Consider the following 13,065-nt stretch of genomic DNA (forward strand, 5'->3'; position numbering starts at 1 on the left):
GTTCTTCCTACAGATTCATCTGCAGTTCCCCATGGAGTTTGAGTTCAGTCAGTATTACCTCAAGTTTCTAGCCTACCACTACGTCTCCAACCGTTTCCGCACCTTCCTGTTGGACTCCGATTATGAGCGCATCGAGCTCGGTTAGTCTCAACCGACCAATTATCAACTAATTGTCTATCTTACAGACTTTTTTCGCACTTAGTAGGACTGTGATAGTTTATCATCTCACCTAATTTCACCCCCATTTTGTAATCCAGCCAAAAGTCAAACAAGTCCAGTCTATTTTACCGTTTTTAATCATTAAATACTGTTCGTCCTTATCCTAATGTTTTGTCTCTGTAGGAGTCTTATATGAGGAAAAAGGTGAGAGGAAGAGCACTCAGGTGTGCAAGTCTGTCTGGGATTACATTGACCGGCTCAACAAAAAGACCCCCATATTCTACAACTACATGTTTTCACCTGAGGAAGAAGAGGTAACTTTATCATTTGCAATTGTCACTATTTTGCATGTTCTCCCCGTGTTGGCATGGGTTTCCTCCGGGTGCTCCAAGTCCAAAGACATGTGCTTTAGGTGAATCGGGTAAACTACATTGACTTTAGTGTATAAGTGTGTGTGTGGATGGGTGTTACCCAGTACTGGGTTATGGTTGGAAGGGTATCTGCTGTGTAAAACATATGCTGGAATAGTTGGCGGTTCATTTCACTGAGGCGACCCCTGATAAATTTGGGACTAAGCTGAAGGAAGATTAATGAATACTCTAGTGCTCTCTGCTGGTGACTGATTGTACTGTCCTCTTCTTTTAAAGGTCTTAAAGCCCTACAGTTTCGTCTCCAACTTAAAGGTTTGGGACTTTTACACAGAGGAAACGCTTTCTGAGGGTCCGTCCTTTGACTGGGAGTTAGTGCAGGGTCGGCAGGAGAAGCCACAGGAGGAAGCTGGGGACAAACAAGAGACGACGGCCCCCAAATCCAAAAGGAGGATCGTATGGCCCTGCTATGACAACCTCAGTAAAGTAGTGCCTGATGCCATCACCAAACTACTGCAGGTGAGGAACAAACTCCTAACCTGATTTCACCAATTAAGACATGTTCCTGGATATATGTTGACCCTGCAACAACATTCCAATCAGCCAAGCAGAATTATGGGATATATATATATATATATATATATATATATATATATATATATATATATATATATATATATATATATATATATATATATATATATATATATATATATATCATTTACAGTTATAGTTGGGTTTAGAGGTAGGGAATAGGTATATATTACATTTTCAATGTTAATCCAGAATTGCATTGTACTTGGCAAAATCATGACGTGCAGAACAAACCTACTGCTCAGTATATTTACAAAATAGGTAAATGATAATATTAGTATATAAATGTAAAATCTTAATGTTTATTATGATATGTAATAATTTTGTTTTGTTCAATTTAAGCAGGGGTGTTATTGTTTATTGAAATAGTTGTTTTAATAAAACCGAAACAAATATGAACATCACATTATTTAGGCACCACTTTTAACTTTTTACGTATTAAAATCAGTCAAACTGAAATAGAAATAAAGATAAATTAAAAATAGTTTCAGAAACGTAGAAGAAATCAAATAAAATGGTTATTAGTATTGTAATATTTAATTATTTTGTATTCTAACCAATGTCAGGCGCGTAGCTAGGGGGGATTCGAGTGAGCTCATTTGTCCTATTTTGACTGCTATTCCATTATAAATTGTGAAATAATCCATCGTAAAAGGCTTTAAGAACAAGCGGAATCTTGTGTTGGCTGTCGGTACAGAGTTTGGGATGCCGAATTCTAACTGAGGAAAGTTGAATGTGCTGGCTAGTTTGTTATTTGCCTAATAAATTTAAAACTTTTAACAGATTCTTATTTTTGTATTTTAAAAATAAATATTGTTTTGATATTTATTTATTCTTAATCTTTAGGAAATGCCTTTGGTACATCAAAAAGTGTGGTTAGGATGACCATCCAACAAGCTTTTGTGCTATTTTAAACACAAAAATGTTGCTTAATCTCACTAACATGCAGTATTTACAGCTTCTAGTTAAATAGAAAATGAGGCGAATGACTGCAAAAAGGCCCACATTTAGAGAAAAAAAAAAAAAAGAAGCACCCCTTTCACCAGGCTGGCTACCCACCTGAATGTTGTTAGTGTAATCCTCAGTAAAAAAACAAGTGAAATAAAAACATTTAACAAACTAAAACGCACTTAACAAACTAGTTTTAATTATATCATAATAATTTAGTAATATTGTATTTATTTCATATAATTTGATGTTAATTAAAATGTTAAATGTATTTAAACCTTTATGTGAAACTTAAAATATGTTACAACTCAAAATAATTGAACTCATTAAGAAAATAATCAGAAAAATAATAACAAATGTAATTTAACAAGATTGTTGTCTATTGAAGTAGTTGTTTAAATAAAACCGAAATAAAATATGAACATCACGACATTATAATAAAGGTAAATTAAAAGTAGTTTTAGAAATATAGATGAGGTATCAAATAATATGGTTATTAATAATATTTGTTATTTTTGTTTTTTTAAGTGATGCCTTAAATCCTAAGTACAAAAGTTTCAAGTATTAAAATAAAAAATAAGTGTAATAAAAACTAATAAAAATAATAAAAGAAAAATAATAATAAAATAATTATTAAATAAAAATAATAAAATAATTGTGATAAAAATAAAAAGCACTTAACAAATTAGTTTAATTATATAATAAAAATTTCACATATTATATTTATTTTATATAATTTAATGTTAATTAAAATTGTAAAAATGTATTTGAACTTTTATGTGAAACTTAAAATATATGACAAGTAGAACTCAAAGTAATTGAACTCTTTAAGAAAAAAAATTACATGTATGTAACCTATTAAAAATATTACATGTAACTATTAAAATGACCAAACAATTTAAGTTAAAACTAAGTAAAGCATTTTTAAAATACCTGAAATTAATGAAAACACTTATACTTATTAAAGATATCAATAAATCCTGTAATAGTATGTAAATATTACCAAAAAGCACCTATAGCCTTGACCAGACTTTTGTTTCATCACGTGAGGAACAAAAATTTAATATATGTTTAAAAAAATCCTCCTAATGTTCAACTTACTGTGTTTATGAACAGGATGTGCAGAACCTGGAAACTGAGCTGGGACAGCCTACAGAGAAGTGGAAGGACACATGGGACAAGATTAAAACGACCCAGCGGGTGGAGTCCAGACTAGAGAGCAGGGTATGAAAACTAACACTACGTCTAACCTGCATCTACTAATGTGCGACGTACTGATGCTCAGTTTGTGTGTGTGCAGCATTCGTTCTCCAGCTCTCTGCTGATGTCCTCTAATCTGAGCCACCAGCGGCGCTCTCAGGGAGTCTATCTGCAGGAGAGCGGCGTTGGCTCCTCCATCAATCTGGCTCTAGACTGTGAAGTCAGCGCTACATCTACACCCGCTGCGGGACGGCCCAGTACCAGCACTCTCTACAGCCAGTTCCAGAGCACTGAGAGCGAGAACAGGTCTGTCTACACTTCCTACACAAGGCTGCTGGGGGGATTTTCTGAATGGATAGTGGAATTTCAGGGCAGATATATATAGAGGAAAGTCTGCAGTATACCTGCTTTTTTCATTACATTTAATACAATAAGAACAATATATAAACTCAAAATAACTTAATACACTTTGAAATAAAGACATAAAAATTGATTATAATATTAAATAATACAGGAATAACATATTTTAATGTCCATCAGTTCAACAAAAGAGTCAAAGTATACCGACTTAGTTCAAATAAAAAACAATGCTTTAGGAAAATAACTGACATAAGTTTTGAGTAGTAAAATTAAAGTAGTTAGCAGTGTCACCTCACAGCAAGGTCGCTGGTTCAAGTGCCAGCTGAGTCAGTTGGCATTTCTTTGTGGAGTTTGCATGTTCTACCCATGTTGGCGTGGGTTTCCTCCGGGTGCTCCGATGGTTTCCCCCACCGTGCAAAGATGTGCGCTGTAGGTGAATTGAATAAGCAAAATTGTCTCTAGTGTGTGTGTGAATGTGGATGAGTGTGTATGTGTGTTTCCCAGTACTGGGTTGCAGCTGGAAGGGCATTCGTTGTGTAAAACATATGCTGGATAAGTTGGCGGTTCATTTCACTGTGTTGACCCCTAATAAATAAAGGGGCTAAGTCGAAGGAAAATTAATGTATATCTGATTTATATTAATATTTTTATTTTTTACCCGTGTTGATATTGTTAATTAAAATTATTACAAAACTTTTAAATGAAGCCTAAAAATATATATAAATGTTTAACTTACATTTATTAAACTGATAAAATAAAAATAAAAAAATTTGCTGAATAAAAAGTGTATTTTGTTGTATTAAAATAATAAAAACTGATGTAATTATAAATGTATATATGCAGTATTGTGAGGTATAGACATTCAATGATAGAATCTGAAATAAGACTGTATGCTCTTCATTGTATAAAGCAGTGGTTCTCAAAGTGGGGGTCGGGACCCACCGAGGGGTCGCGGGACAATGAAAGGGGGTCGCCTGGTGATTTCCAAAAATTTTTATTAAACCATAAGATATACCATATGTTATCCATAACCTACTGAAGAGAAAAAAATAGTCGTTTATATTTACTATATACTAGTTACTATAGTAGCTTATAGTTACTAGTTCTATTGGATTGCGACTCCTGGGGTAATTAAATTATATTAAAGACACAGCAATAGCGTCAGATGCAGCAGGTTGATTTTATAATATTAGCTTAAACTTTCTGGCCCATTTACAGCACTCGCATACATTTAAAAAAATAAATGAAGAATAGACTTGGGTCAATTGGTGTGTGTGCGCCATTGCATGCAAGGTTTTGTATTTATAACCACCTCAGAGGATATTGGGGGTCGCTGGCATTGTTATTTTGGGGGTCATAAGCTAAAAAGTTTTGGAACCTCTGGTATAAAGTATAAAGAAATATGTTTTTGTTAAAGTGATAAACTTGATCATTTCTTGTGGTCAAATGGTTGAAATTCTCTTGAATTTTTACAGTTGCAGGCCTTAAAAACACATCCAAACAAAAATCTTTCAAGTTTAGTTTAAAGTTAAACACTGCAGTGACTCCACAAATCATGTCGTCTTAACTGTAGTTCCTGGTTCATCACAATCACAAACTAATATTGCAGATCTTGCGATGTGAACATGGCAAATTTGCATATTGCGTGTGTAAATAAATGATTCACTCATGTAAAATAAATATTATTTGTATTTTTTACTTGATTAATTTGTGATTTTATTAAATATTTTTATCAATGTATAAACTCTTTACAGTAGTTTTATGTGCTGTGTTTTGTTTCTCTTTGCTTCTCAATCTCTTTAGTAAAACCTTTATCTTTTCTTTATTTAGGAGCTTTGAGGGTATTTTATATAAAAAAGGCGCTTTGCTAAAACCTTGGAAACCCCGTTGGTTTGTACTGGATAAGACCAAACACCAGGTACGTCACTGCAACAACAACAAAGCATCTACCCTCTTTTAGTTCGAGTATATAAATCTTGATTGCTATATATTTGTGCAGCATGTTTTTTTTTAATATATTAAGAGTACATAGTTTTGAGATTTGATACTGACGCTCCAGTGTTCTCCTCTCTGTAGTTGAGATACTACGAAACAAGGCAAGATAAAGAGTGCAAAGGAATGATTGAACTGGCTGACGTGGAGTCTGTCATTCCGGGGACGCCTGCCATGGGAGCCCCTAAAAACATAGACGACAAAGCCTTTTTTGATGTAAGACCTCTGTAATATCATCGGCTCACACTGCTTCATTCACCGTCATCATGTTTGTTTTGTTTAAATGATGGGCTCTACTTCCTGTTTGGGAAATTTCCCTTTAGAATAACTGAAACAAATTACAGTCACGTGATTTTAGTATCACTAAATAACTTCCTCCATATTATTTTCTCTGTTTTCCCTACAGCAAAGAATTATTCCGCATGTTCATAAAACTGCTGCAAAATAAGTCTAATACATTTCCTGAGGCATGAACTGTGGGTAATAATGAGACCATTTTTTAAAAACACTTCTCCCAAGTTCATCCAAAAATGCTCATTGACTCACTATTTACTCTCCCTCATGTGCTTTCATAACTTGAAATGTGTTAAACGCACACAAATAAGATATTTTGAAGTATGTTGAAAGCCTGTAACTATTGACTTCCATTGTATTTAGTTTTCCCACTATGGAAGTCGATGGTTACAGGTTTTCAACATTATTCAAAATGTCTTCTTTTGTGTTTGATAGCAGAAAGAAACTCAAATAGGTTTGTGACTATTGCAGTTTGAGTAAATGATATCAGAATTTTTATTTTTGGGTAAACTATGCCTTTAACAGAAGTTGCTTGCATAATTCACACAAAGTATCAAGTAAATAATAATAATAAAAGTAATCATTTTTGTGTATAGCACCTTTTAAACTTAATTCTCAACGCTCTTTACACCTTAAAAAATACAAGGAAAGCAGAAAAAACAGATATAAAAATTATGTGTATAAAAATATAGAATTATATATACAATTATAAATACATTAATATTGAAATATACATTGGTCACTTGTTTATCACAGGTGTTACGTTCTAAAAATAACCCGCGACAGGTGAAGTCTGTGAAGTAGTCAGCTTTATTTTTTACAATTATTACAGATGCTTTAAAGGCTGATTTATACTTCTGCGTCAAGCATATTCTACGGCGCAGCCTACGCGTTGACGCATAACCCTACGCTCTGGTCGTCGTCGTAGCTGACGTGCACCTCTCAAAAAATTTAACTACATGTCGCAACGACGTGTAGCGCAAGCTCAGTGATTGGTCGGCTTGGTAGCGCTGATGAGTCTGGGTGGGACAGAGAGCCGCGCAAGGCCGATGGAGCGATTGTTTACAAGTGTGGAGTGCCGTGAAGAAGCTCTGGATGGAATGTTTTATCTTTTGTTTACCTCATGGTTAAAGTTGTTGCATGTCCGCCGGTTACTGCTTCAAAATGAGCCCTTTGAGCCACTTGTACATTAAGGGAGTGTTCAGAAAAAACAAAACACCAGCGAAGAAACTCGACACAGAGGAACATTAACACCACTGCCAACTAGCGTTTCGGAAGTGTTAATGCAGACCAACAGAAACAGCACGCAGAAGTATAAATGCACAGCTACGCGAGTTGCATGCGCCGTGGGTCACGCCAATAACTTGGCGCAGAAGTATAAACCAGGCTTAAGGCTGTAAAACCCCTCACTACACACTTTATACACTTTTCTCAGACAGCATTAACATTTTCACACTTTTCTCCGGTTTAAACACTCTTAAAGTTCAAACTTTCATACACAAAGTAAGTTCAGTATTACAAAATTAAACCTAAGATCAAAACCTGTTGTCAGGTGCAAGAGTCGTAGCTGGGAACTGCATACAGCCACCAACTTGTGGTGCCGGTGCTTACCCATATATAAACCTATGTTTGAATGCTGCTTCACGGCGCATCCGGTGTGCAACCCCCTTTACGATGGTCTTGCTGCGGACAGTTACCAGCCTTTTTGCATTCTTGTTGAAACTCACACTGCTAGCGATCAAAAATGTATGTTAATTCGGCAAGCTGAACGCATTCTGTACTGTCCAGGAGACACGGAGGAGATTTATTGACAAACAGCCAATCAGGACGCAGAACACAAGTGTAAAAAAAGGGAGTAAAAAATTATTTCCTAGTAAAAAAAATATTCCTTTTTCTTCTCTTCCAGCTCAAGACGACCAAAAGAGTGTACAACTTCTGTGCCCAGGACAGCTCAAATGCGCAGTCATGGATGGACAGTATTCAGGGTTGCCTATCTGATGCGTAGGTGTCGGATCCTAGCAGACAACATAACTGTGACGCATAGTAAAGAGGAGGGGCGGAGCCAGTGACGGACAGAGGCCTCATAGCCAATGGGGAGCCACTCCCCGGGCGTTTACAGAGGAAACAGGGCTTCCCTATTGGTGTTATTGAACTTTGCGATGTCGCATCTCATTTCAAAGACTGATATCCGTGCTCGGCTTCAAAACACTTCCTTCACTTGTTTGAAAAAAAGGCATGACCTGCGAGTCTTCTTCAGTTATCGCTCGCATCCCATAATTATCGCTCCAATACTGCCACCTTTCAGCTATGCAGGGGCTCAAAAATGCCCACTAACTAGCCACACAGCTACTAACTACTCACTATTCCATGGTTCGGAGGCAAGTCTAGACTATTGCATCGATTTCCTGCCTTCTCATTGGCCGGTTAAGTTCTCACACTCCCTACCGATTGGTCGGTTTCATCACGCAACGGTTCATGAAGGATTTTGTGTCTCTTTTTGTGTCATTCGTTATGAGATAATATGAAAGCTAAAGATCCATTCCTTGCCGTTTTTATTTGACGACTAAAAGCCATCTGGAGATTTCCAATTTTGCCAGTTTACGAAGAAATTACAAACCACTAAATTTTTAAGGGATGTTGAAGGAAAATGGAGGGATGTATTGTGTCGTATTTATGCACAGATGATAATTCAATTATTTTTCGTTATTATACGAAAGGCGCAGACTAAAAGTGAGTGGACGGTGTGCGTGGAGGGGTTTTTATAACCTTTTTTGTTTCATCAAGTGTCTGTTTACACCAATCGGAGGCCAGAGGCTGGAACTTCATGGAAATAATGACAAAATATATGCAAACCTGTAAATATGCATTCCAAAACAGATATCAGATCTGCCATATCTACTTAGATCGCAAAACTGAATCCCATAATCGAAGGTGGATGTCATCCGCTTCCGATATCCAGCCTCTGAGCCTCGGATCTGTCAAAAATCAGTGTTTTAGTTGTAGTCTGTTACCTGTTTTCTGTTTTGAATCCTGTACATAGAGGAGTTTGTTTATATTATTCCTTTAGAGAGAGAGGAGAGCGAGAGAGAGTCTATTTTGCTGGACTTGGACTGAGGATGCATAAAAGTATCACCTGTTTATCACAGGATCTTTTGTTTTTGTTTTTTTAATTGCAGATACACAAACTAATACACACACACACACACACACACACTGTAAAATAGGGTAATACTTCCGAATTGTTGACGACGAAATTTGAATTGTAGATTTTTGTTCCAATAACTCCCTTTGTATATAATATTCAAATGTGTATGTTAATGGTAGTAATTTATTTAACTTTTGTCTCCTGAAATATGACAGCACCACTTAACTTTTAAATTAGAGATCCAATATGTGCCATTGTTTATCTCCGTGTTAACGTGACTAATGATATATATATTTTTTTTTGGAAACCTTCAGATGTGACTCAAATAAACCCGAAATTTTTTCTTTTTTTTTTCGTTTCTTCCAGTCGTCCTGGTTTTCGTAACGTTTGAGTTTTTTCTCACAGCAAAAACTGCGTAACATTTTTTTTTGTTTGTTTTCAAACTTTTTTTTAAATTCGATTCTCTCATCTGAACCAGGTTGTGTTGTCAATCATGCCATATATTTTTTAGGATTAAACCACTGTGGGGTTCCATGACCTCCTGATATTTGTGTGTGTGTGTGTTGCTTTTGTCTCTGTTTACTGGAGTTTTATTTATATAATATATCACCCTGCAGCCCAGAGCAGATACTCGCTGAAGCAGAGCTGAGCCTGGTCAGTGCCTGGATGGGAGACCACATGGGAAAACTAGGTTGCTGTTAGAAGTGCTGTTAGAGAGGCCAGCAGGGGGCACTCAACCTGAGGTCTGTGTGAGTCCTAATGCCCCAGTATAGTGAAGGGGACACTATACTGTCAGTGTAGTCCAAGGGTGTCAAACTCAATTCCTGGAGGGCCGAAGCCCTGCACAGTTTAGTTCCAACCCTGCTCCAACACACTTACCTGTAGGTTTCAAACAAGCCTGAAGGACTCAATTAGTTTGATCAGGTCTGTTTAATTAGGGTTGGAACTAAACTGTGCAGAGCTGCGGCCCTTTTGGAACTGAGTTTGACACCTGTGCCGTAGTCGGATGAGACGTTAAACTGAGGTCACTAAAAATCCCATGGGATTTCTTGTAAAAAGTAGGGGTGTAACCCTGGTGTTCTTGTCAGATTCCCTCCTTCAGCCCTTGCCCATCATGGCTTCCCAATCATCACCATCCACCGAATTGGCTTTATTACTGTCTCTTCACTCCACCAATAGCTGGTGTGTGGTGAGCGCACTGGTGCTGTCGTCCTGTGGCTGCCATCGCATCATCCAAGTGGATGCTGCACACTGGTGGTGGTGTGGAGAGACCCCTCTCATGATTGTTAAGCACTTTGGGTGTATGACTATTTACAATAAATGTGCTATATAAATACACATACATTCATTTAAGGATGACGTTGTTTACTGATTCCTCACTAAAGCATCAGAACATCTGCCGATTTACTCAATAATAATCAATAAGTAAAATTAGAGGTGAATGTTAGGGTTTAGAAACAGGCGGAGTTCCACATCTGTGAATATAGATTTACAGGGTTCATACGGTCATGGAAAACCTGGAAAAATCAAGGAATTTTGACATGGCATTTTCCAGGCCTGGAAAAGTTTGGGAAACACAAAAAACCCCCACAAAGTTTTGGAAAGGTCATGGAAAATAGTTTAACAATAATATCTGTAAACTTGAGCATAGGTTAGTTGTCTTTACTTCTTGTCTCTGCCAAAAACATGGTCTCACATTAGGAATGCTGCATAAGCATTTATTCATTCATTCATTCATTTTCTTTCAATTTCAGAGGTGCCACTGTGGGAATGAACCGCCATGTGTAAGCACTATCTAAATACATTTTACATACAATAGATTTATGTAATAAATTCAAACTAAATAGATTTGTTTTTTTGTTTTATGGATTTGAGCTTGCATAGTTTTTCATATTATTTATGAAGTGTATATATAAGCAATGTCACACGAGTAGCAGTGTGATATGGCTGTATATCGGCACTGGTGGGAGGCGTGTGTTGCCTTAGTGCCCCCACCAGTGCCGATATACAGCCATATCACACTGCTACTCGTGTGATATTGCGTTTATACAACAGTTTGACGGCATAATTGTGTATATAAAAACAAAATCAAACATGGAGAGTCTCAAAAACCCTTTTGTATGAGGAACTACTTTCTTCCACGTTGGATTAAAATCATAAGCTGACAGTTAAACAGCTGAACAAGCATCTTTTAAACTTTAGATCTGTTGTGTCTGCTTTTTGCTGGCTGTATGTGAGCGGAGTAATACACAAAAGGTAAAGAAGCTGTACGGATCCTGATATTACTTAAATTTATCACGACTATCAACCAATCAGATTCGAGAACCAGACAGAACTGTTGTGTGTATATATATATATATATATATATATAGGCATTCCATGAAACAATAGGTCATGACAATTTACTTGACAGTCCTATAAAAGTCATGGAAAAATTATCTCTATCGTCTTGTTCTGTTGACAGAATATTTTGTGTGTGTTTTCACACTTATAATGATAATACTAATAATACATATTTATTTTGGACAAATTGGTGTGAAATTAATTGTTATTAAATTACTAATAAAGCGATATATACATACAGAATGTATTAAATTCAAGTAAAGTGTCTACCTTAAGGTTTCTAATAAATTTGAAAAAGAATAAATGCATTCACGTGATAAAATATGTAAAACAAAACACATACACAACACTTTTGACCTTTTAAAACACAAACATCTTTATTATGCCACCATCACTTCTGCTAATAAGCAACTGTTACACTGAGTGACATTTTCTGAACGTGTAAAATCATGGTAAGTGTGTATGTAGACATTATTTATGCTCAAAAGAAATTAATGTACAAGGGTTCAGATGTGCTGTTTTAATGCGCACAGCTGTAGTTTGAGCCTCGTGAATTTTTGTGAAGCCCAATAGCGCTATCTGCTGGTAACTTGTTAATACTACAGCAGCCAGTAATTTGGTTATATTAAATGGTATATAACCTAAATAGAGATCAAATATTAATATAGATTTTTAAAAAAGTACATTTATTGGTGGTACATTTTAGTTGGTAGAGCGGAGGACTGTAGCGGTATCATAACACTGTCATCCTTAGGTCGCTGGTTCGAATCCGGCTCGAAGGAGTGTCTTTATTTACTTCGGTTTATACAGCTTACAATAATAACGTGTTCACATTAGAGACTTCGGGGTTGATTGAAACGAACTCTGTAGCCATTTTTGTAAGTGCGGTTCAGTTTAGACGGGGGAACAGGGACAGGATCTTGGGCAGCCCTGGTTTAAGATTATGAACACTGAACAGCCCCGCGAAATATAATACTTTCAGAAATCTCTGTCAACTTCCAAACAAACTACTACGGATTAACCGAAATATCAGCATAGACACGGAATATAGACGTCTATGGCAAGCCGTTTTAACATTTACTACTTTGTTTTGACTATCCATAAATATATTTAGAGATATCTCTAATTATATTTTGACTAGTCATAATTATAATTCGACTAGTCAGAATGACAATTAGAGATATCTGCAATTACATTTGTACTAGTACGAAATCATATTGGAGATATCTGCAAATATATTGTGACTGGTCATATTCCTCCATTGACTTCCATTGAAAAATATTTGCAGATATCTCTAAATGAGTTTTGACTAGTCACAATTGTGATTAGAGATATCTCTAAATGAATTTCGACTAGTCAATTGTAATTAGAGATATCTCTAACTGAGTTTCTACTAGTCATAAGAAGTCGACTAATTCCGCTGCTCCTGACGTCATTTCATACCCTTCGATAGCTCAGTTGGTAGAGCGGAGGACTGTAGCGGATTATCACTGAAATCCTTAGGTCGCTGGTTCGAATCCGGCTCGAAGGAGATTGTTTTTTCAAACATACGACTCGCATAAGCGTATAATTTCAGCTATGTATTGGTAATTAATGAATGACTGAAATTTTGTTTAGCTTGGCACTGTTGAATAAAATTTTATACAAATGTTCGCTTATTTT

The 13,065-nt window shown here is 36.1% G+C and overlaps 1 protein-coding gene and 1 non-coding gene across 11 annotated transcripts in view; both read left to right on the forward strand.

Moving 5' to 3' along the window:
• Positions 1–9,605, forward strand: part of sbf1 (SET binding factor 1) — an 88,689-nt gene extending 79,084 nt beyond the window's left edge. For 9 of the 10 annotated variants that reach the window (XM_087247500.1, XM_087247503.1, XM_087247501.1 and 6 more), the window contains 8 exons: positions 14–140; positions 343–473; positions 807–1,046; positions 3,186–3,293; positions 3,370–3,575; positions 5,460–5,547; positions 5,706–5,837; positions 7,822–9,605. In XM_087247500.1, the coding sequence (XP_087103626.1) occupies positions 14–140; positions 343–473; positions 807–1,046; positions 3,186–3,293; positions 3,370–3,575; positions 5,460–5,547; positions 5,706–5,837; positions 7,822–7,920 (1,131 nt within the window). In that variant the 3' untranslated portion in view covers positions 7,921–9,605. Of the gene's footprint in view, positions 1–13; positions 141–342; positions 474–806; positions 1,047–3,185; positions 3,294–3,369; positions 3,576–5,459; positions 5,548–5,705; positions 6,421–6,799; positions 7,439–7,821 lie in introns of those variants that run through there. The other variant, XR_015482158.1, reaches the window with a different exon arrangement.
• A 3,241-nt stretch (positions 9,606–12,846) lies between these two features.
• trnay-gua (transfer RNA tyrosine (anticodon GUA)) lies at positions 12,847–12,934 on the forward strand. The gene is given in 2 exon segments: positions 12,847–12,883; positions 12,899–12,934. It is a non-coding gene; the product is annotated as a tRNA-Tyr (tRNA).
• The last annotated feature ends 131 nt before the right edge of the window (positions 12,935–13,065 follow it).

This window comes from Danio rerio, chromosome 4 (genome assembly GCF_052040795.2).
Source record: "Danio rerio strain M-AB ecotype USA chromosome 4, GRCz13ab, whole genome shotgun sequence".
NCBI classification, from domain to species: Eukaryota; Metazoa; Chordata; class Actinopteri; order Cypriniformes; family Danionidae; genus Danio; species Danio rerio.